The 24063-nt window shown below is 38.2% G+C and overlaps 1 protein-coding gene across 2 annotated transcripts in view; it reads left to right on the forward strand.

Moving 5' to 3' along the window:
* The first annotated feature begins 799 nt into the window (after positions 1-799).
* LOC139723562 (pleckstrin homology domain-containing family G member 5-like) overlaps positions 800-24063 on the forward strand; it is a 266864-nt gene continuing 243600 nt past the window's right edge. For both annotated transcript variants that reach the window (XM_071634805.1, XM_071634804.1), the window contains exon 1: positions 800-2089. In XM_071634805.1, coding sequence (XP_071490906.1) covers positions 1957-2089 — 133 coding nt within the window. In that variant the 5' untranslated portion in view covers positions 800-1956. The remainder of the gene's footprint in view (positions 2090-24063) is intronic.

The raw sequence follows: 24063 nt of genomic DNA on the forward strand, positions 1-24063 counted from the left end.
GCTCACCTTGCCTGGATCGCTGTACAAAGTTTGGCACTTGGTGTCACATCTATTACCAACACATTACAAGGGGTTATTTTTAAGCTAATGTATGTGTTTGTTATTGAAAAGTTATTTTAATAGAGAAGAGAAAACATCATGTGATTTGTTTTATAGTGATTTTGATATCATAATTGTAGTGGGTAGTGAATGATAAAGCCAGAAACAGGAAAATTGGTAATAAATTGTAGGAGAAATTACTCAAAACCTTGTAAACCCTCATCTTTGATAACCCCCTCTCTTCATCAATTTATTCTGTCTGTACCATATGATGTATTTGTACAGGCCCTTTTAGGGAGTGGTTACTGAAAGATCTACCTTGCAAAACTTAAGTAGAAGCAGATAGATTAGCAATAAATAAATAAACTGTGAATGTATCAATATATATATTAAAATAAAATGTATCTATATATATTTTTTTTTGGGGGGGGGATGGGGAGAATTGGAGGAGGTGGAGGGTATAAGATAATGATCCTCCAGTTTACAAAGGATACAAAGTGACTACAATGTCATCATGTATTCACTCACAAAGTGATGTTTATGCCAAGCATTTATTTTCTGTGCTGGTATTCAAAAAACACATACAAAATGTATAGTAGAAGGATGCTTTAGGATTTGACAAATGTGAGATGGGATTTGAAGGTATAGGTTTGAGAGAAGGTTGACCGTGCCCTCGATTGACATTGCATGTATGCGCATGTCGGAATAAATTTTTCTGATGTTATTCTGGCTTTGTGTTGTTTCTCATCACCCTTTGCAGACTACTTCCGTGCGCTGCCACCAAAGTCCAGGAAGTTACTCGAACCGGAAGCCGAAAAGCCCTTGGAACATCCTGTTTCTTCTCTCTCTCTCTCTCTTGCTCCCTTGCTGGCTCACCGTTGCTGTCAAACAGCTAGGAGGGCGCCTGCGGCAGAAACCACGGTCCCACCGGACCTCCCGATGCCGTCATGTGACTTGCCACATCGCGAGATCTCCACTTCCGCAACCATCCGTCCATCCTGTAATGTCATTTTGAATGTACCTGACCCCAATAGCCACTAAGGGGGAGAGGATCCTTGCCTTTGCAAATGTGTCCCCTCCGTAGCATTTCAAAAAAAAAAACATTTATCAAGTAGATTTTCAGGGATTTTCCCCCAACAATTTGGTCTTCGTTTTTGCACTTCCAAATGTTTCCTGGTGATATGTATCTGTGATTGATGGCCGTGACATTTGGCTAGGACTTCATTCTTGAATGAATAAAAAGGGATGAGATGCCTCATACCAATTCATACTCTCTCTTAAACTCTCCTTACTATTGACGCACAGTTTGTACACTCTAAACAAGAGTTATATTATGATATTTAGACACCAAATTCATTCCCAGAACTGGTCAAAACTCCACGGTTTCATTCTTTTTTTTTTGGATACGTGGCAAGAGGTGATATTTATGTACATTGCCTTTTCCCACGGTGCAACATTAATTGCCAGAGCAACATTGCCCATGAGGGTCGGCCTGGAAACAAAAGATATATCATTGGGAAGAATGTAACAATAAGGTCAACAAACTTGTCAAGTAAGTGTATCGCTTACGAAAGTCAAGTTGTGTTTTTCAAGGGCTCATGCACACAGGTGAAATACAAGTAGGAAAGCCTGTCATTCAGCTCTGAAGCCCCTCCCCTCTACCTGTCAAAAAAGTGAATATAAACAGGATAGAAAGCGACAGAATCAGTCGACTGCTCAACTCAAAACTTCACGAGAGTCGCCTTCATTATAGACCGTGTTGGAATAGTTAAAAAGGATACGTCAAGTGAAACTTCATTCTCAGCGGCTGCACGTGTGGAGTGGGACAAAAAAAAAAGGAAGAAAGCTGATATTTTGAGGGAGATAACAATCACTCAGTTTGCAGTATATCTGACAGGATAAGAAAGGAACAAAATCATGAGCAGTAGCGGAGAAGAGGAAGTACACGTGGAAGACCCTCTGTCAGCTGGGATGGATCGCAGTTTTAGCACCAATGGGAGGGAGGAAAGCCTACTGGGAATCGACATCAACAAGTTCTTCCTGGGGTTCGGTGAGTTAATCAAACAGGACTGCGCTTTTGGGTGTTAGGCTACCGGATGCGATTTTGTTTGTGGTGTGGTATGGTGTGTGTGTTCTGTGTGTGTGAATATAGGAACCCGTCCTCCCGCTTTGGTTTTGTTTGTTGTTGTTGTTGTTTTTTTGGCGGTGGTGGTGGTGGTTGATGTGTGGTGATTCTCAGCGTCATTGTCTGGTTGGGATCATTATACAAGGAGAGTTTAGTAGGGATATATTGTAGGATATACTTGTCTGCTGATTGTCACGTATATTACTGCGGCTGTGGCCATTGTGTTTGCCTGTGTTCACTGGGATTTAGGATTATTGTACGTTTTGCTTCACCGGCCCGAGAATGAAACGGAGTGATTCGGCGATGGCGCGATCGGGATGCGACAGGGCAGACATGCGTTCCATGCTGCTGAACCTGCAACTAGGTACAAAGCATTGTATGCTTTTTTGTAATGTACATTTATTTTAAATACACATGTATGTAATTGCTGTCAAGTCCTTGGATATTTGTATGCCAACTTATGGTGGGATAATAGATAGAGTTGTCAGAAGACCGACATTGCAACCCCCATATATCAAATCACCTCCAATTAAAACTTCAGAAAGTAAAAGATATGAGAGTATTAATTAACTTTGAGCAATCGTGCAAATACACCATGGTCCGCCCTTGCCTACTTCCTTCAGCAAAGTCCTGTAACTAATCCAGTTCAGATAAAGGTTGATACGCTGTAGTCCTACTCCACAGCTCGTGCATAAACTGCAACATGTTGTCCCTGAATGTCGGAGGATGACTGAGGGTCACCTTTGTAGTGACAGTTGCAGGGGCCACTCCATTGCTTGTGCATTGATGTCATGAGAAATGTGTACTATAGTCTAATGATGTATTTTTGTTAATTACTCTCATTATTTCTGAAAGGCATAATTTACCATTTGCAGATGAAACAAAAACCCAGCATCAGTGCTTCAAAATAGTTATAAAATGTTAGTTAGGGATGGAAACAACCAATTTAGAAATTGGAATCAATATAATCAATGTAAAGTATTGTTACATATACAAAATGTGAACAATAGTTATAATAAAAATGGTCATAGACAAAACCGTCTACAGTTATGGTTTATTGAGAAAAATAATGATATATATCTCCATATATCTTAGGCTTTATGGCAAAATTTTTTGCATTGTAGGGTATTTTGTGATACAATTAACTGACCTACACGTATACGAGTGTACTTCAAATGTGGTATCTCAAACATTTTTGTGTGAATAAATCACTGCTCCCAATTGAAATCAGTACCTTTAACCCGTTGAGGACGGTTTGATTTTGCTACAACATGTATTTCCCATAGACGCTTGCCCGAGTATAGTGAATATACTTGGAACTCGTCCTCAACGGGTTAATTCATAACTGTCTATAAATCTAGTAAAGAAAAAAAAAAAACTTTGGAAGAAAGCCTCATAATACTGGGTTGTACCTCAACCTGGTATGCAAACGGATGATAATCATAAGATCAGCTTTGAAGTGCTGTAAGACTCATATCAATGACCTTTAATATCACAAGCTCTTTATGTGCCACATTGGCACGCCCAACTCGGTCCCCGGCGTGTCAAGTTCGCATATTCTGCTCAAACCTGTAAGCAATATCAAAAGCTATTAGGACATCCGGGATAATATTGGAAATATGATCCGAAGTTTGATGTAACCCCCAAAACCCTGCAGCAGATGTCACCAGACAAGGAAGTGCTCATAAACAAGTTGTTACTCGTTAGTTCACATATCATTCAAATCAAATCTTTTGTACCTCATTCCATTTCCCCTAGAGTGCCTGAATAAAAAATAATATTACATACATGTAACAATATGATGTTTTGATATTTCTCCTAGAGATCATTTATATCATGTCACCAAATCGCCGTCAGATACGTTACCCTGTGGCAGTGTAATTTCATGTGTTAAACAAAGTCAACCTGACGCATACATGGAGCCATGATTTATTCATTGAATCTCTTGTTACAAAAAAATAAACTGATCCGAAGCCACGGAAGCCTAATGTTACGATGAGCTGATATCAGATACGTTACCTAAACTTTGCTTCATTTAGAAAAAAGTATGTTGTAAATAAAAACAAAGCTCAGATACTTTTTAATACTTAAGGTAATGATTAATCACACAACAAAAATTGTTTGAGAAACTGAATATCTTTGTAGACAATAGTGTGAGAACGGTAACGGCGCATCAGATACCTTACCATCCAACATGTCAGATACGTTACCAATAAAATGTATCGTGCAGCAAGGTTAACCGCGACGCGCTTTTGCGCGCGGATTTAACTGGTTGACAACTTGCTCTATGACTTGCTATTGAGGACATTATGACTTGCTATTGAGGACATGTACAATGTACATGTAGTTCTAAGAGGAATTAGAAGTTTGATATTTGATGAAAATCGGTTTTGAAATGGCCGATATATCCAAAATAAAGTAAAAGAAAGAGATCCTAACAAAATGTGATAGCTCATCTACATGTACTTTTATGTGGACATCTTTCTTGTACTTTATTACAACCTACAAAATGTGGAATTTAGAAGAGAAATATGGGATGTCAATCTCAAAAGTTGGCCAAAATTTTACGTCTAAAGACCAAATCGCCTTCGCTTATGGCGAAAATGACTGTTCTTTTGGCGATCGTGTCTATGACCCCGTTTACAGTGCGAGGCTTCACCTTCATTTCAGTGTAAACGCGCAAAAGGCCAGATGCGAGGCCAAAATTGGCCGTGCATTTGGCCACGCTCTGGAGGTGGTCTCAGCCGCGGCCGAGCCGCAGCCGAGCCTGGCCTTTTCTCAGTGTAAATGCAAACTGGGCCAAATGCGCAGCCAATTTTAGTCTGGCTTCCAAACCCTCTGCCTGTACTATTTCGCTATTCATGATATTAACCCCCTCAACGTCGAAAACTAGTATAATTTAAGGTGGTTTTGTCCTGCAAAGGATTTTTTTCTTCGGCAAAGGCCTTTGCCCGAACGGCGACTTCGTCACCACAGAATTCAGTTGGCAAAGGGTCTGAAAACCAGACAATACCAAATTGCGTTTGTTTACAAGCAGACCGCCACTACGACAAAATATTGAAAGGTTTGAATGAAAAGCGCAGCCGAGCCTGGCAGTATAAATGGACAAAATTTGCGGGGCTCGGCCTCGCAATTGAGGTTGGTTTCGTACAATACATGTATATTGATTGTCGCGGTACCGCGTCGAGTCAACTAACGGCTCATTCGAATTTTTCAGAGCCCGCTCTGCTCTGGTATGAAACCATTATTGCATGATTACTATTAAAGACATGAGAGCACTTTGGGGTGAGTAAGTCTCACAGTGTTAGTTATATGAAAGGTGCTTTAACCTGAAACACAAACTAAGACAAGGAAACTCAGGGAAACTTTTGAGGTACCAAAACTTTATATTATCTTTAACTAAAATAATCATACCATGATATTCTTACAAGTTAAAATGAGTATATTGGCATGATTGGTGTTGGGTTTAAAATTGTATACTAACGGAACATCTGATGCGTCAGATATGTTACCACACACCGTTCTTCTTTCGATCCGAAATGTATTTAATCTGGCAGAGATGTTACCTGGCATTTGCTATTTATGAAAAGTATAATACTTGTTCGTAAAGTTTCATACGTAATCAATGAGATTATTGATATAATTCAAATGCAGGTAATAAGATAGATTAGGGTAACATATTTTAAGCCGATATATGTATATGTTCGTGATTTTTATTTAGCCTTCATTTTATAAATTACGATCATTTTTATTACAGATTAGATCAAGGCTGACTCCAAAATGTTCCCATGACGTTTGCAGATGTTTAAGCTTGTAGTGTTACATAAGCATTACCATTCTAAAGCAAGAAATAAGCAGACAATCAACAGTTAGTTTTCTAAGATGCTAAACCTCTGGTAACGTATCTGATATTTGGTTTTAACATGCAAGAAAGGACTCTACGTTTGGAAATGTTTCTAGAAAAAGTATGGGCTCTCAAAAATCACCCATTGATTGCTTTGTATTCCTAAGGGATTGAAGTTTCTGAATTGATAAAAAATGAATGAAATCTCTGATGTTAAATTTTTGTCATTTTGTACAACGGTAATTGCACACTTTTTCCGGAGAATGGCCCATAAACCCGCCCAAACCGATCAATAAATCACCAAATGCCACAGTACAGTGAAAGCGTTTCTCATGATTCTATTCCTATCACATGTAGCGTACATTTTTTGTCAGTGATTGACTATCAAGAAGTATGATCCTACTGGATTTGCAAGTAGATTTTCAGTTTCTGTCACTGTTTTGTGTTCAAAAGTCATCCCTCTACAACACAACTAATAGCTCTTGTCATTTTAACTCTTTATGTGCCACGTTCGCACGTCCGACTCAGTCGACGGCGTGCCAACTCTGCATATTCTGCTCAAACGCACAAAGCCGCCAAAACCGAATCGCGAATAAATCGCGTAATGCCACGGTACAATGAAAGCGTTTCTTGCACTTTTGTTCCTCTCACATACAGCTTGCATTCTATGTGGTGATTGACTATCAAGCGGTGTTCCCAACTAGATTTACGTGTAAAATTCTAAGTTTCTGTCACGGTTTTATGTGCAAAAGTTATGCCTTTACAGTAATGTAGCAACTGGTCATTCAAAAGAAAAATTGAAAATAGATTTGTCATACAATTTATATCAAAGCAAAGCTTGGCATTCCTCTTCAACTCTGCTTACTAAATGTCCAGCTTAACAGAAATTTGTAGAAGTTATATAGATTGGAAAAACAGAATTCTTTCTCAAAGCATGACTACCTTCGTGTCTGAGAATAACGTGGCACACAGGGGGTTTCCACCATGGCAAATAAAGAGTTAAAGAAAAACAATCATAGAATTTGTCATACAATTTACAACACAACAAAGCTTGACATTCTCTCTACAACTTCATTACATGTCCAGGGTAACAAAAATCTCTAAAAGTTACTGTATAAAAGCAGTTTTAATATTTTTCTCTGTAATATCTGTCACATTCTGTAAACCTACAGTTGTATCTATTGTCTTGTTTAACAGTGGTTATGGAAGCTATATGTAAGGTGTAGAGCACTAGCAACTTTTTTCCCCCACCCCAACATCTCTACGGCTGCTGAATAATGGCATAATGAAAGTTATGAGATATATGTAATATATCTTTTGTAGGTCAGTGACCTGCTCTACACTGTTGCTCTGAATTCGAAATCACAGTTACGCTAAACATCCTCCCACCTCCTCATCCCTGTCGTGTCTGAAGAATAATTTTGTGATGCGGACGGAAGCGAGCATGCCTAAAAGGAAAACAAGACAGTCGGTCGCGAAGTGGACATCGTCCCGGCTGAAAGATGGCAAACCTAAATGAGCAATGACAACTTTCAAGTGCTGCAAGGCTTCTATTTTTTCTCTGTCACAGCTTGATTTCCCATTTACTGCATGCATGCCGTGACAGAAGTCTAATGGTATATCCTGGCATGCTTTTTTGGTTATCTTTGTTGCACGATATTTTTGGTCTTCTTTTGACAGGTTTAGTATTAAAGTACTGTGTTTGTGATTTCCAGTGTTTGCTGTTATCTGGGGAATTTTTATCCCTCCCTTGTTTACTTCCACAAGGGGATTTTCTATGTCTTTCGATAATGGGTAGTGATGAAATTTTCAGAATAGAACCATTGTATTGAAGGGAACAGTTGCCTCACTTTCAGGGGAAATCCAGATCATGATCATGATTAAGATTTTTCTTTCTAATTTATTAATTTCTTTTCATTCATTTTTAAAAAAAGATATTCCTGCACAGTTCTGTGACATGAAGGCTAAAGACCTGGTAGAGTGGAGATACCATGCAGTTGAACAGCTGGCCTTATGACTTGGCTATATTCAAGAATCCCCTTTAAATGAATTGTACATAGCCATATCACTGATCTCTATGTATGTATACAGACTCCGCCAAAGAATCTGGACTGGAAGTGACTGTTACCGATGAACGTACTATGTTTCGATGCACATGTTCACTGACCTGTACGGTAGGCATTTCTGTGCCAGCATGCAGGCCTGGGCTGGCATGGTTTTTGGGGTTACAGCTCGTTATTCCGAAGGTTCGTTATTCCGAAGGCTTTTTAGTCCAAAGATTCGTTATTCCGAAGGTTCATTATTCCGAATTTCATTTTTGGATCAACGAATCTCCGGATTAAGGAATCTCCGGAATAACGAATCTTCGGAATAACGCCACAAATGTTCGGATCAACGAACCCTTTTTCATTTTCGGATTAACGAACTTCTAGGTATAGGGAATTTGTGCGTTTTGGATTAACGACCCTTCGGAGTAAAGAACCTTTGGAATAGCGAACCTTTTGGAATAACGAACAGCACCTGTTTTTGGATACCCAGATGAGCAGTAAATGAAGATTGATTCAATCGCAGGAACCTTCAGGGAGGTCAGATGCAAAAAAATAAATAAATAAATAAAAAATAAAAATGTATACTTAAGCTACATGGCTACATGTATACCAAAATGGTATAGCTATATGATGAATTTATATGTCTGAACACTGACTAACGAAACAAGGTATAAAAAAACAATGTTTAAGAAAATGACGGTCAGAGCATCATTTCGAACTGGAACTTGATAAATAATCAGCATTCCCTCATTTCAAAGTTGCTTCTGAATGTATGGCAACCATAGAGTGGTATGGTAAAGTAGGCAGGGCTTAATGCGAGTAATTGGGGAAGGTGACACTATACACCGCTCACTAGCTGCGACGTCATGACCATAACAACATGTTCAGTGGGAAATCCCACTGCGCATCTATATGACGTATTCCAAAATGGTCAAGATTAGCATCTTAACAATCTGTCGGCTATACGATGATTCTTTATACATATACGTTGTTTCCTAATTGAGTATTGGTATAAACTGGTTTGTGTCTGAACAGGGGGTTCGTCTTCAAATGCTCCTAGCTGGGTCTTTAATGACCCTGTGACCTTGGTGGAAGTTAGGGCTCTCAAGACTGCTTCCATTCTTTTAACATTGCCAGTCAAGGGTGCATTTTGTATAAACTGACTTCACTGACCGCTTCTCTTTACAGCTATAGGCCCATTCACACACAAGGGAAAAAGTGCGATTTAAAAATCGATTTTCTTATCGCGATCAAAATTTCGAAATTTTTTCGTGTGTGGACAGAAAAATCTCACTAATTACCGCGATCCTTATCGCGATCCAACTCGCACTATTAGTGCGATTTTTCAGAATAATCGCGATTATTTTGCTTGTTTACAAAATCGAGTCTCTTTGAATTGCGTGCGCAAGAAACTCTATTGGGACTGCGGGGTCAGTCTTCGGTCATGCAAGTTTCGCGCATGCGCAATTTGGCCACTGATCGTTCTTTCCTTGCTGCGAAGTGCAATTTTTCCCTGTGTATGAACGGTCGAAGAAGAAAAATCGAAATTTGGATCGCGATTGTAATTTCGATTTCCGTTGTGTGTTAACGGGCCTTATAGGTAATGAAAAACATGATATATTCGCGGCATGAAATTTTCGCGAATTGGAGCTGACGGCCTCTTTTGTGGCATGAAATTTTTGCGAATTGCCACTGGTGTGCAATGCACTGTACAGTGTAGACACGAATTTCGCGTGCATTTTATTTTTCACGAATCTTGGCGTTTGCGAAATTTGGGAAATTAAGATGCACGCGAACATTCCTCGTTTTACAGTATAACGTTGTTTTGAAATAACTTTTTATGGCTGTGTCTTTCTTGATTGTCCAAAAGCCTTGATTGTTTGGTTGGCCTTGATTCATAGGTAGGCAACTGTGGAGACAAGATCCAAATATTTAGGAATGCAGTTCCTGTTATTTAAACACACATCTCTTGGATGACACATCAGCCCATGACTTATTGTGACTAGAAATGCAAATCATATTCATCATGGTTGGAATACATGGCAGTAGGCCAATGTTCATGTCAGCGACATTTGAGCACATGATCTCCATTTAAGAGGGATTTCCCTGTGGCCAAACCCATTGTCAGAAGTTGGCACCCATCCTCATGTTAGTGAATGGTAGTTTAATTTTATCCTTCTGTTCTGTGTCCTCTTCCCCCCCCCCCCCCAGTTGAAAATTGCAAGACTGCCCTCTAGTGACAAGGAGTTGTATATTTTCACAAAGCATATCATACTGGCTTTGTTTTCTTTCGCGTTGATTCCGTCCTGACCTGCTGCCTGTTATTGCAGACATTACTACAAATGTACGTTCCAGAGTGTCTTTGCTGTTCATAGAATTTGTGTGTACCAAAGTGTAGTATATTTTAAAAAGTACTAAGAAACATTAGAAAAATGAAACAATACAACAACAACAATAACATGAAAAGCACTGTCGTGTGAACTGATAAACTACTGTATACATACAGTATGGCTTATATCTTGCCAGCACGACATTGTGAAAAATGAGACTTGTAAAACAATTTTGTGAGTGGTTGAAGGCCCCATGCAATGAGAACCACTCTGATGGAATGAGAACGAGATATTTTTACATTGCAAGATGAAAAACAGTAACAATTCCCCACCTTATGCAACATATTTGTGTCACAGAAGACAATATTTTCACAAGTTGCTCATTTTGCCAGTATTGACTGACTCTAGAAATAAATTTGCGAGAGTAAATGCGTATGAAGAGCTTGTTTGCAAAAACCGATAAGTCCATATTTGTCAAATGGAGATATTTGCGATTAAAGGTCAAGAAAAATAAAGAGAATAATAAGATTTTTTTTGCTTCTTTTGACCATAACTTCAAAAATGTACCTTTATGTGTAGTGACCAATATATCATTTAAAAGGTATTATTTTGTACTTTATGACAGATACCGTACTTCAAAATCTTCAAAAATGGACTTATCGGTTTTTGCAAACAAACTCTTCAATATATACAGTAGTTAGGCTTCAACCTGTCCTGTACATGTACAGTGTACCTCATGTTGTTACATTGCAAGGGGATATTTCTGCCAGAGCATCTCACATTTTGAACATGATCATTATCTTCATGGTATATTAACTGACAAACCTGTCTGTGAAAAACTGCTGAAGGGACATAAACACCCATGCACACACTTAAATTGCACCGGTTCGGTGGAGCACCATTCACCAAAAATTTCTACATTGTAAAATATTCTGCATTTACTGTAATTGTGTAACCAGAAATTGTCTCATGCATATGAATTTCACAAATTTTGCGAGAGCCAAGATTTGCGAAATTAAAATGCATGCAAGTGTTTGTGTCTACACTATATGCATTGAATGCCAAAGGCAATTCGTTAAAATTTCTTGCCGCGAAAAAGGCCGTCGGCTCTAATTCGTGAAAATTTCATGCTCTGAATATTTCTGGTTTTACAATATACATGTAGCATGCGATACATGGGCAATTTTTTAGTGGTTGCTAAGGACAAATGGTCATGTTATAGAACTAACAGATGGCACCGTTGACTGCATTTTCACAAGACTGTACCAGACAGGGGTAGAGGAAGATAAACAGGTGATAACGTCTTGTGCCATGTGTGCGTACTATTTTTTTTTCTCATTCAAGTTGCTCTCATTATCTTTGTTCTTCCAGATGCCAATCAGGCACAGTGCAGATGTAGATATTTTTGTGTGTGTTCAGAGTTCAGTTGATCAAAGGTCCAAACGATGTGAAATGATCTTATTGATACCCCCTTTTGTATTCATAAGCTGGTGTCATTTTTGTTTGTTTGGTTTCTGTTTTGTTTTTAATGGTATGGAACGATTATCATCAACACTTAAAGGGGCATTCCAGACAATTTTCATAATTTCAGATCATGTAGTGCATAAATCAATAGCTCCATGTATAGACTTGTGGAATTTATTGTGGCCCTGAATCAGAATCTGAAAATCTTAAACAAATTACACTGAACAGTGTTGATGACATAGGAGCCTCACACATTTCAGAAATGCAGGAGTGTAATTCCATTACGATACCGATTGCTTAACAAGTTCACCCATGTGTAGAATCTATGCATACATTTTTCTTTTGTTCTGCTTCCTTGAGCCCCAATTCATGCATTCTTATGGTGAGGCTGCCATGTCATCGTCCTTTGTTCATTGCAATGTGTTATTAATTTTGAAAACATTATTATTCCTCATCCCAGTCACTATAAATTCTGAAACTCTGTACTTAGTATAACTTATTTTTATTTACTTGTTTATATTTGTTCAAATGTAAAAGTCTGAAAATCTTCCAGAGGTCCCCTTTAAGCTGATGAATATGAGATGTAAACATTCCAAGTTTATGATGTGCAGCATGCGGTTTCCGGGGTTGTGTGTTTGATCCTTTAGAGAGCAAACAGTTTGGTTTAGGAATTGAAAGTTGGCAAATACGCCACCGTTTGGTTGCGATGCCGGGCGCCACTCGATTGCCATGAGTAACAGTGGGACACACTCCAGGGTCTTATTGGCATCACATCCATCAAAGGGGATATTTTCTGAGGTATTTGAATAGGATTCAGCATGATTTGTGATGTTGTGATACTAAATGCTGCTTGATAAGATACAGTGTACACTTAGAATTTCACAAGAATTCATTTTTCTAGGACTTCAAAAGATAATTTTTAACCAAGGCCCACGACTAACCCCTCTCTTTGTTGGCCCAATTACAACTCACAATGGGCTACCAAAATCATTGAATTTCAAGTTTGGTTGCCCCCCAAAAGAAAGAAAATGAAAAAAATGAAATCCTTTAAAAACAGTAAAATCACACAAAAAGGAATGATAATTTTGTGAAAATTTGCAGGCATGATGAAGTGCTTCAAATACCACATACCGGGACTGAGAAATACAAAGAGAAACATTAACAATATTATGAAATAATGTCATAGAATATGAAAATGATTATTAAACATAATGATTACGTGAAAATGGGCAAGTATGATACAATTGTAAGAGGTTTCAATATTACATACTGTGACTAAATACACTAAGTTTAATACATTCTATATCAAATCAAGTTATTTATAAGCATGATTCTCCATGATACTACATATTCGTGAACTTCTACATGCAATTCAAAGCATATACTTTTGACAAGAACTTTAGCGTGCTTTTCAATTTCGCGAACCTTGGCTCTTTGGATGTTGATAGATTAGAATGCAAGAGAACATTTCTGGTTTTACAGTAATCTGTCTATAAGTTATCCATCCGTCTATATCACTCCCGTAGACATATTCAGAGACTATTCGCGCAGTATGTTTAGCCATTCATCATTTTGGAATATCAAACAGAGAATATCATCTCATGATTAGGAGAAAAAGACAAAGAAGAAAGAGAAAAATAGAGAGAGTGGTAGAGATATATGCCAAGCATCATCTACCCCCAAGGGCTATCATAAAGATTTGATGCGACCCCGCAGCAGCGGCTGGAAGTACGTAAACATATCCTGGTTTACAACTCAACTCCTCTGACGAACTCTTTGAAATTGCATGAAGAATCCTCCCTCACTCGCTCTCTCCCTCTCTGGAGCCGAGGGACGTGCTCCATGTAGGGCTCAGCCCATCCCTTGTCAATGTTTGATGAAATATCCAGTGACTTGTTTGAAGGGATCAATGATTTAAATCCACGGCGAATCAATTTGCTTTATGGCCTGTGGGCGTAGAGTTACCAAAATGCCCAGGGAAATTGCGGCGCCCCCCGCCCTGTGTAATAATCCATCAACGATAACGGGGACCCATCGCACTGCCTTATTCTGGGGTACGTGGAGCAGTGTGAATGCATCATTAGAGTGCATGGTTCATTCAACAGTGCAGCAACTTTCAACTTTGGACATTGTGTTTGAGACTCTGCAGAGTATACATCATCTGAAGAGTTTGTTCGCAAAAAACCGATAAGTCCATTTTTGAAGATTTTGAAGTACGGTCTCTGTCATAAAGTACAAAATAATACCTTTTAAATGATATATTGGTCACTACATATTTATAAAGGTACATTTTTGAAGTTATGGTCAAAAGAAGCGAAAATTTTCTTATTATTCTCAGTATTTTTCTTGACCTTTTAATTGCAAATATCTCCATTTGGGAAATGTGGACTTATCGGTTTTTGCGAACAAACTCTTCATCTTCAGAATCATCATCTGTGCCTTTTTCAATGCAGCAAAAAAGGATTTTTTTTTCTTTTTTAATAAGTGAAGGCAGGTGTCCAATACCCCATTCACACTAAAGCAAAAAGCTGGTTCTGAAGCCTCCTCGAGCAGCCTTATTCTGGGATGGGAGCAGTGTGAACACATCGCAGGCGTACATGATTCATTCAAGCAGTGCAGCATCACCAGCACAGAAAGCAAGAGGACATTGTACCAGAGACTCTGCGAAGTACATCATCTTCAGAATACTCACCTGCTCTCTTATACATTTGTAGTGGAATGTTTTTTGGTTCATTTATATATTTATTTATGTATCTATTAATATTTATTTGTTTATTTATTTATTCATTTACTTATTCATTTACATGTATTTACTTTTTTATTTAAAATCTGTGCGAAGTTGCAAAATCTGGAATTGGTTGGCTCGGGGCATCAAATGCACATTGGAGTGGTACAATCCAGTTTGATCACTGTGCGCTGTTATCAAATCTTAACCCTTACTGTGTGTGCTAATGGAGGCTACTGTAAAGATGGATATTTTCGCGGGACTAATTTTTCACGCCCGGCCAGTCAAGAAGAATTTTGCATGCTTTTCATTCCGCGGAATCAAGACATCCACAACTGGATCATATACGGAAAGCAAAATTATTTGCGCGGTTTTATTTTTTGCGCTAGTTTCTGGTTGCACAAAATGAGCGAAAATTTCAAAACAGCGAAAATTTTCACTTTTACAGTATTGCAAAACGTCTTAAAATGCTTAGCCCGCCATCGAGTGTGTACGTATCTTGTGGCCACACATGTATGTGTGAAAGGCAGCAAATTCTGGCATTCTGCTCCAAAAACATAAAATACCCTTGATTGTGAATTTTGCTTCTAAAACTCAGCCTTTTTTTTGGGGGGGGGGGGGAGAGAGAACCAAGTGTCCATTTCCTTTGAACTTCAGATTTTAATATATTCTTGCACCCGCACCTTTGCACATTCTGACTCAATGGAAACAGCTCACTGAAAAGTCCCTCCAATCTTATCATGTTGAAAACGCATTCTCTTGAGGATACTTATATTGGATTCAGCGTTGTTACGTTGCTGCTAGCTGGCCATTACAGCGGCCACTTCGTGCTCCTTGGTTGTGTGCTCTATCGGCTTAATATTTTGAACGGATTTCATTCAATTGTGATGTGGAGGGGTATCACTGGAAAATCTTAATGACTGTAGTTTTGCGTCAGCAGCCTCAAGTGTCCTGACTTGAACGGACAGAAAGCTGATTCTTGGAAGGTCCCCATGCTTGTTTTGCACTCTACACGGTATAACATTATGATGGTTATTTCTTCAGATAATTAGCAAAGAGGTGTACATTGTATTTTGCGGTGGAGAACACACATAGAAAGTTTTTTTTATTTTTTTATCCTGCATTCTTTATGCTGCCATCTTTATTTTGCCATACCAAAGCTAAAAAAAGAAAACAAACTAAACTGCTGTATGATGTATGAATCTGTGTCTGTGTGGGCATCTAAACATGAGCATCAACACAAAAGAAATTGATTATTGGGAAAAAGAAAATTAGAAGACAGTCTGGCCAGATTTGAGGAAATAGATAAGAGACAGACGGGAGACAAGAGTGTGCAAAAAAAAAAAGAATCCCCACACACAATAATACCAACATCCATTCTGTTGAAATGTTATCATTGCTATCAACAAGAAGTTTTTACAATTTTGTTATCATTGTCACCACAGCTATAATGTTTTTCACCATCATCATTAACATTACTGTTATTACCATGGATACCACAGGTAGTGCTATATCTTGTCATATTGGGAATCTTCACTTTCATCATTGCATTGATCATTTACGTGACTGTGTATTCTTTCATCCGAAGTCTGATAACAGTAGGCAAACATTGTTTCTGAACTCTGCCTCTGGGTTTCCCGTTCCCGTTCGATCTTCTTCGCTGCGAAATCGCCTCGGCTGCTATTCTGCTTGCAAGCTCAAATTCTGATTCCATGCATGAATCATGCGGATTGAAATGTCATGCGCCGGGAGCCTGAAACAGAGCGACCTGTTCCCCCAATGACACTCCTCAAAAAACGTCTGTGCCATGCTGCTGCAGATCATTTCGAAGGTTTTGCGATTTCTTGTCTCGTTCGGCAGAGCATCCTTGCCAGATCTCATTTCTAACTCTTGTCGCCATTGCAGAAAGGAGCAGAGGTGTCTCTCGATCCATTTTGTGCTCTCGACCAACTTTGCCTTGAGACAAACGGTTTGGAAAAAAGAAATCATGGTTTTATCTTTGTGGGGGGGGGGGGGGGGAGAGATGGGGGGCGGATGGGGCCAGAGGAGGAGGGGATGCATCTCATAGGTTTAAGAAACCTCCTCACGCAATCAGCGTGAAATCCATCTTCCTCCTACGAGATCTTTCCGGTGTCGCGCTGTGAAAGGGGAGTACGGGGGCTGGCCTCGGAGAGAAGGAACAGGCGCTCTCAAGGGCCTGCTGCTCGAACGATTGTAGGTCTTTGGTATCCCGATTTCGTCAATGCAGCGAATGTCGACATCTTAAAACATTTGCAAGGGAGCTGATCATGAGATAGCGGTGCACAAGGCACGACCTTACAATCACCAGTGAAACAAACCGGAGAACAGGAAGCATAATATGTTCTGCCATTCATGGGAGCCTCTGAATCCTGCCATTAATGGCATGCAAAAGTGGCTGTTTAGAAGCAGGTTTCGAAAGTCTAGCAGGGCCATTCAAGGGATTAAATGCTGTTGCTATGCATCACACTCTCAAGGAAAGAAATGCTGAATGGACTTGCAAGGGCTTCTAGAAATCAAGGAGAGCCAAAAATTTTTCTGTCAAGATGCGATTCCCTATTATGTTTGTCTTTTACCCCAGAAAATCTGCAAGCAAAATATGAGTTTTTGTACATGAAATATAGATTTTTTTGGTGAAAAAATGGGCTATATAAATGTAATTTGTATAATAATAATAGTAGTAGTAGTAGTAGTAATAGTAGTAGTAGTAGTAATAATAATAATAATAATAATAATAATAATAATAATTATTATTATTATTAACATCATCATCATCATTATTATTATAAATATTATAATTACTATTACTATTGATACAATCTTTTCAAAGTACCATTGTGCAAGCCATACTCTGACTACATTACCTCCACACACTCTCATGGCCAAACAAATGTTTATCTACATATACACTTGTAGATAGTAGAGTTATGAATATGATATGCAACAAGATCTATCGGTACTAGTCATGCTAAATCAGGGAAATTTTAATAGTGAATGCTGAGATACACTCCTTAGAATTTGAAGGTGCAGATAATATTTATTGGAAGAGCTGTTCAAAAGCTATAAATTTTTCTGTCAAGATGCAATTCCCTATTATGTTTGTCTTTTACCCCAGAAAATCTGCAAGCAAAATATGAGTTTTTGTACATGAAATATAGATTTTTTTGGTGAAAAAATGGGCTATATAAATGTAATTTGTATAATAATAGTAGTAGTAGTAGTAGTAGTAGTAATAGTAGTAATAATAATAATAATAATTATTATTATTATTATTAACATCATCATCATCATTATTATTATAAATATTATAATTACTATTACTATTGATACAATCTTTTCAAAGTACCATTGTGCAAGCCATACTCTTACTACATTACCTCCACACACTCTCATGGCCAAACAAATGTTTATCTACATATACACTTGTAGATAGTAGAGTTATGAATATGATATGCAACAAGATCTATCGGTACTAGTCATGCTAAATCAGGGAAATTTTAATAGTGAATGCTGAGATACACTCCTTAGAATTTGAAGGTGCAGATAATATTTATTGGAAGAGCTGTTCAAAAGCTATAAATTTTTCTGTCAAGATGCAATTCCCTATTATGTTTGTCTTTTACCCCAGAAAATCTGCAAGCAAAATATGAGTTTTTGTACATGAAATATAGATTCTTTTGGTGAAAAAATGGGCTATATAAATGTAATTTGTATAATAATAATAGTAGTAGTAGTAGTAGTAGTAATAGTAGTAATAATAATAATAATAATAATTATTATTATTATTAACATCATCATCATCATTATTATTATAAATATTATAATTACTATTACTATTGATACAATCTTTTCAAAGTACCATTGTGCAAGCCATACTCTGACTACATTACCTCCACACACTCTCATGGCCAAACAAATGTTTATCTACATATACACTTGTAGATAGTAGAGTTATGAATATGATATGCAACAAGATCTATCGGTACTAGTCATGCTAAATCAGGGAAATTTTAATAGTGAATGCTGAGATACACTCCTTAGAATTTGAAGGTGCAGATAATATTTATTGGAAGAGCTGTTCAAAAGCTACAAATTTACCAGAATGTCAACAATTAAATTTCATCAGCTTGTCATGTCAGAATAGTTCAATCAAATGGAAAAAAAAAATCATCAAAAGAAATTTATCAAGGCAGATTGTTGTCATAGTGCTGTATAATCATACTTTTCAGGCATGTTTTTTTTTGTTGTTGTTGCAAACTCACAACTTGCCAGTCAAAGTTGTTCTCGTTATTGTACAAATTGCATCTGTGTACAATAGTCAATGTACAGATATAGTTCTGAACATTGCATTAATAGTGTGTTGAGTGTATACATGACTGTGAATGCCAGTCAACTTGCAAAACTGGCGTCGCGACGGAAAATGTGACATCTAATGTAAACAGCTGTCCCAGTACTTTTTTTTTTTACAGGAAATCATGCACTCTGCTTACGCATGGTTATTCTTGAATGACATGCTGGTATATATTCACAACAATAGCCTTATTTACCGTCCAAACGTGTGAAATGTTGGCGTGCATTCTTCCACCAGAAGATAGGAAAGTGAGACTGGTTTTGCATTTCAAAAGACAACATTTCATAGCCTTTCCTCCCAATACTGGGCCCGATTCTCAGCGAGTGCGTAGGGGCAGCCCCCAATACATTTTGTCGATATAACTTTCAAGTGGCGGATCCAAGGGGGAGCGCACTGAGCGCAGGCCCCTCCCCCCCCCTTTATTTTTATAAAAACAAAAGAAATAAAAAAAAAATTGGGCGTGGTGCATGCACCCCCCCCTTTAATTTTGCAAAGGCGCCCCCTCTTTATGGAATTCCTGGATCCGCCCCTGTCAAGTACTATAGTACAGTGCGAGAGGAGTTCGGGGTTACGCCAACTCTTGTTTTGCTGTTTCGGAAGATTTTGTGCATACAAAGAAAGTGGTGTCTGTTATCTGAGCTGAATTACGAATAAAAAGGAAATACGACAAAGACAGAGGAAGAAAGTTATTACCTCATCATCAGAATTTTGAATGTGAGTGATGGGGGAATGAGGTAAGTTTTATCGGTCAGTAATGGTCATTGTCTCTTTGGCTGCTGAATGTTTATAGTGCTTCTGTTAGTCCCACTTGAGCCATTGCTTCAGATTACAAGACATTATAACTCTGTCTGGCATTTTATGTGTACCGATATGCTTGAAGGGTGCAGCAGAAATGATGCCAAGTAGGTGTAAGTGGAGCAGCGAAGATGCAACATCGATGTTGGTGAGGTTTTATTTATAACTTAATTTTTTTTTTTCTAATTGTCTCTGGGCATATACCGTACTACACATTTTGTTGTGTTTCATAAACTATCATGAGTTTGATTGGAAAGTCATAATTGTGTGCATATTTTTTGCTTGTATTCTTTTGGAAATTTGGAAAGTTATCCTAATATTTGACAGATATACTGAAAGAAATATGAAGACATCGGTTTACTGTTGCTATTCGATTGATTGTTTGTAACATCTCACTAGTCCACTTGCAGATATCTCCCTCCCATTTTTTTTTAAAATTCCACAACATTTTGTACCTGTAGATGGCCGCGAAGTTTTGAGTGAAAACCTTGTGTCATGATTATGCTGCTGCAATTCACAACATTCACAAATGATTTAAAAAAGAAAAGAATATCAGAGAATTACAACATTGTTGGCAAAAGACGGCCTCAATTACATTGTATACTTTGATGAAATAAAAGCGTCATTCCACTGTAGCCGACTGACTACCGCTTTGTGACATTTTGACTTGGGTGGCAAGCCCTCTGTGCTTCTCATACTCCAAATTTAATTGAAAACAGGAGATATGAGGTCCTGCCAAAATGTCAGGTCCTGTGTTGAAACAACAGAGCTAGCAAAAAAGAAGGGAAAAACAAGGTCAGCGAGCAAGGGTTTACGCTGTCATTACATGGGATTTTTCATTATAGTGGATTCTCTTGACAGAGAATTTCTTATATCTTCACAAGCAGAAAAAAAAAGATGATATAAAAGGAGATATTTCAGAGAAGACTTTGTCTACTAAAGACATTCATTACAAATCATATCACGGCTCATCCAGTTCAATATCCTCAGACCTTTCCATTTAGGATGGACCAAAGCAGATAGCAACAGATAACGGTATGTTTCTTCCGCCATCCCGCTTCTCAATCTTGGCCAGCGCCAAACACAGTGTAGTTTCCATTTCCCCCCAAGGGTTTTCCAGGGTTTTTCCGCTTCTTGTTTTCTTGGTTGGTGTGTTTCGTTTTCATGTTTCTAACCAGTGCTGTTCAGCTAGGAAAACTAAACTTAAAACATAATCTTTCCCTCACGCTTCTTGCTTCCTTGATTTCCAAGTGGATTATATAGACTTGAATGTTGACTGCTCTGCTGTAATTACATACAGTTGTATAGCAATGACATATAAGGGAAATCTATTTCCCCCATGGCCCTTTGGCACACATTAATAGGCAAACTGTCATCACAAAGTTTTCAGCAAGCCTTTCTTTCATTTTCAGTCTTGATATACATGTACTTCAGTGTAATATCACAATTTTGTGCATATCTATGGAGCATTGTGAGAAATTGGTTTAATTTGCCAGATAACAAGATCATTTGCACTCACAGTACGTAGTAATTGGCGATCTAGGTATCTATTGATATCAATATTGATATTTAGTTTTCCATTGAAACAAAAGAGAATATTACACTTCATTTCACATTTTACTGATAATTTATGCATGAATTCATACATAGAAAAGAAATGGAATGTAGAGGAGCTGTATAATAGCTTCAGCATTTAATAGTGTGATATGCTTGCAGCTTTCAGTAATAAAGAGAAATGAACAAATATTAGAGGCCATTATCATCTACTATTAGTATGAACTCAAATTTCAAAAGCAAAATACTTGCTTTAGGAGATAAATTAATACAGACACAGAGAGAGAGAGAGAGAGAGAGAGAGAGAGAGAGAGAGAGAGAGAGATTGAGGAAAAAGTGGAAAATCAAACCAACAAGAGCCAGCATCCATTGTATTCATTACCAAGACTTTTTATTGCTTCAAATATCACAAGTGACATATGATCGGCACGATGATATGATGCTCATGAGGAGGTGACAGGATACAAAAATCTCTTCTTCAGGTGCCACTTTCACCGGGGGCATGCTGCTGTTGAGGAAAGTACAAATCTCGCACTGCCCATTCCAACAGCTGTCTTGGTCAGAGCAGTGCACGACACTTGCCGCATCATCATCGCACCTATCAGCAGCAGCGTCGCCCCGGCGACGACGTCAGAGGCTCTCTTTTGGCTCGGAGAGCGAGCACATTGTGATACCCGTCATCGCGCATCCCACAGGCTATGGTCCGATGCCAAATGCCAAGTTGATCCTTTCCCCACTTCAACTGTCTCGGCCGCCTCTCAACAATTACACACTCACCGTCGAGCCATCCCCCTTCCCATTGTCCGCATCTCCATCTCGGCTGGAGGGAAGCATTCTCCTTCATTACTTTTTTCTCTGTGTTGGTGCAAAGTGATTTGGGAGTAATTTTTGGGCATATTTGTGCATTGCTTAGCAACATCGCCTGAGCCGGGGTGTCGGTTGGAGGCAAGGACTGCTTGCCTCATTATCGCCTCGCCGCGACACTTGTTCATTGGATAATGAGAGGAGTATCGTTCCAGGAGCTCGTTTGTGGAATATTTCGTTTCGTGGGTTCGTTCTGATTCCATATCAGTGCCAAAGGGAACACATACTGTATCTTCTGACTTTACTGTTGATTGCCTTCCTTCACTATCTACAAAGGTGAGACATATTTTCTTGTCGTATATGCAGCGTGTTTTCTTCATAACAATTCATGAGTAAATTGATTGTACTAAAGCTACTTGGGGTTTTGTGCATCCATGTGATTCTGAAGATGTAGCTCTTGAATCATGTTCAGCATCCAAAGTTCTGAATTCATCCTCAGCTGTATTTTCTCTCATCCTCATTATTCAAGATCTAGCAGTGTTATAGAGAATATGTTCTCCTATACTGTATAACGAGGAATGTTCGCGTGCATTTTAAGTTTGCGAATTTCGCGAGAGCCAAGATTCGCAAGTTCTTGTCTACGCTATATGCACTGCATGCTAGAGGCAACTCACGAAAATTTCATCCCACTGAAAAGGCCGTCGGCTCCAATTTGTGAAAATTTCATGCCGCGAAGATTTTGTGTTTTACAGTCTTGACTAAATCATCAGTGATGTTTAAAAAAACACACCTGTAGCTATCTGTAAGTTACCATGGTAAAGAAAAGAACATGTACCATTGTTAGTAACCCAGCATCATTTTCCATGATAAAGTTGAAGACAGTAAAGCTTAATAGAAGATAGCATAACAAGGCACAAGGGGTGAAAATTTGATAAACTATGGAGTTTTTTTCATCCATTTTATATTTTGACCCTGTCCTGCCTGAATTCCATCTTCAAAAGTGAAACAATTTGCATATTAAGAAGCATGTTAATATAATATTTGTATTTTTATGTCAATTGATCAATGGCCTTTTAAGTTATAAATAGATTTTTTATTCATTTTGTCAATTTTGACATTAATGCAGAAATGCATGTTACACCATATAAGCTACAATGTAGTCAGTCAATAGTAATCTCAAACTGTCGGTGTACTGTATGATATCATCACGTAAGACCGTCCGATTGCTGTACATGTACATGTATGTACCAAAGTGCGTATTTGTGAAGGGAAAAGGAAAATGTGCATTGTGTATATTTTTCTTCTTATTTTAATGAATCCTTTAAAAAAACAAACAATACCTACCTCCTCCCACCCCCAATTCTCATCTTTAAAGATGCATCTTAAACAATCTTTTATTGTGCTTTGTTTACATGTACCAATGGAAACGCGCGCTGAATAGCTTTCTCCACAGCATGATACTGATGTCTGGAAACTGTAGTTGAAAGTGAATAGAGATTACCTCATGTCATAGAATAAACCCATATCATGTGCCACCACGAAGGCCTTCATGTTGGACTATGGCACATTGCTTCCTCTTAAAAAATGGGCTTGTGAACTTTACTATGACTTAACATGTATACAGGTCAGGTTTCTATGGATTACTGGATGATGTAGAAAAGGCTTGGCAAGTTTTAAAGGGATGGAATAGTTTTGGTTGAGATGGGGGATCAGGTTATAACTTCTTATGAGATGACTTAGAAACCACTTGTACAGACTGTATTGATATTAAAGAGCATGAAATAATAAGAGGAATTAAACATTTTTATTTGATGAAAATCGGTTTTGAAATGGCTGAGATATCCAAAAACAAAGAGATCCTTGTAAAAGGTGTGTCCCACCTGTAATTTGAAGCACTGTGCTTTACCTACATGTAGTTGTTTTTTTTTTTTAATATTTCAGCCATTTCAAAATGGAATTTCTTCAA

Source organism: Diadema antillarum, unplaced genomic scaffold (genome assembly GCF_040938485.1).
Source record: "Diadema antillarum isolate AM-2024a unplaced genomic scaffold, OU_Dant_1.0 scf00000192, whole genome shotgun sequence".
Classification (NCBI taxonomy): Eukaryota; Metazoa; Echinodermata; class Echinoidea; order Diadematoida; family Diadematidae; genus Diadema; species Diadema antillarum.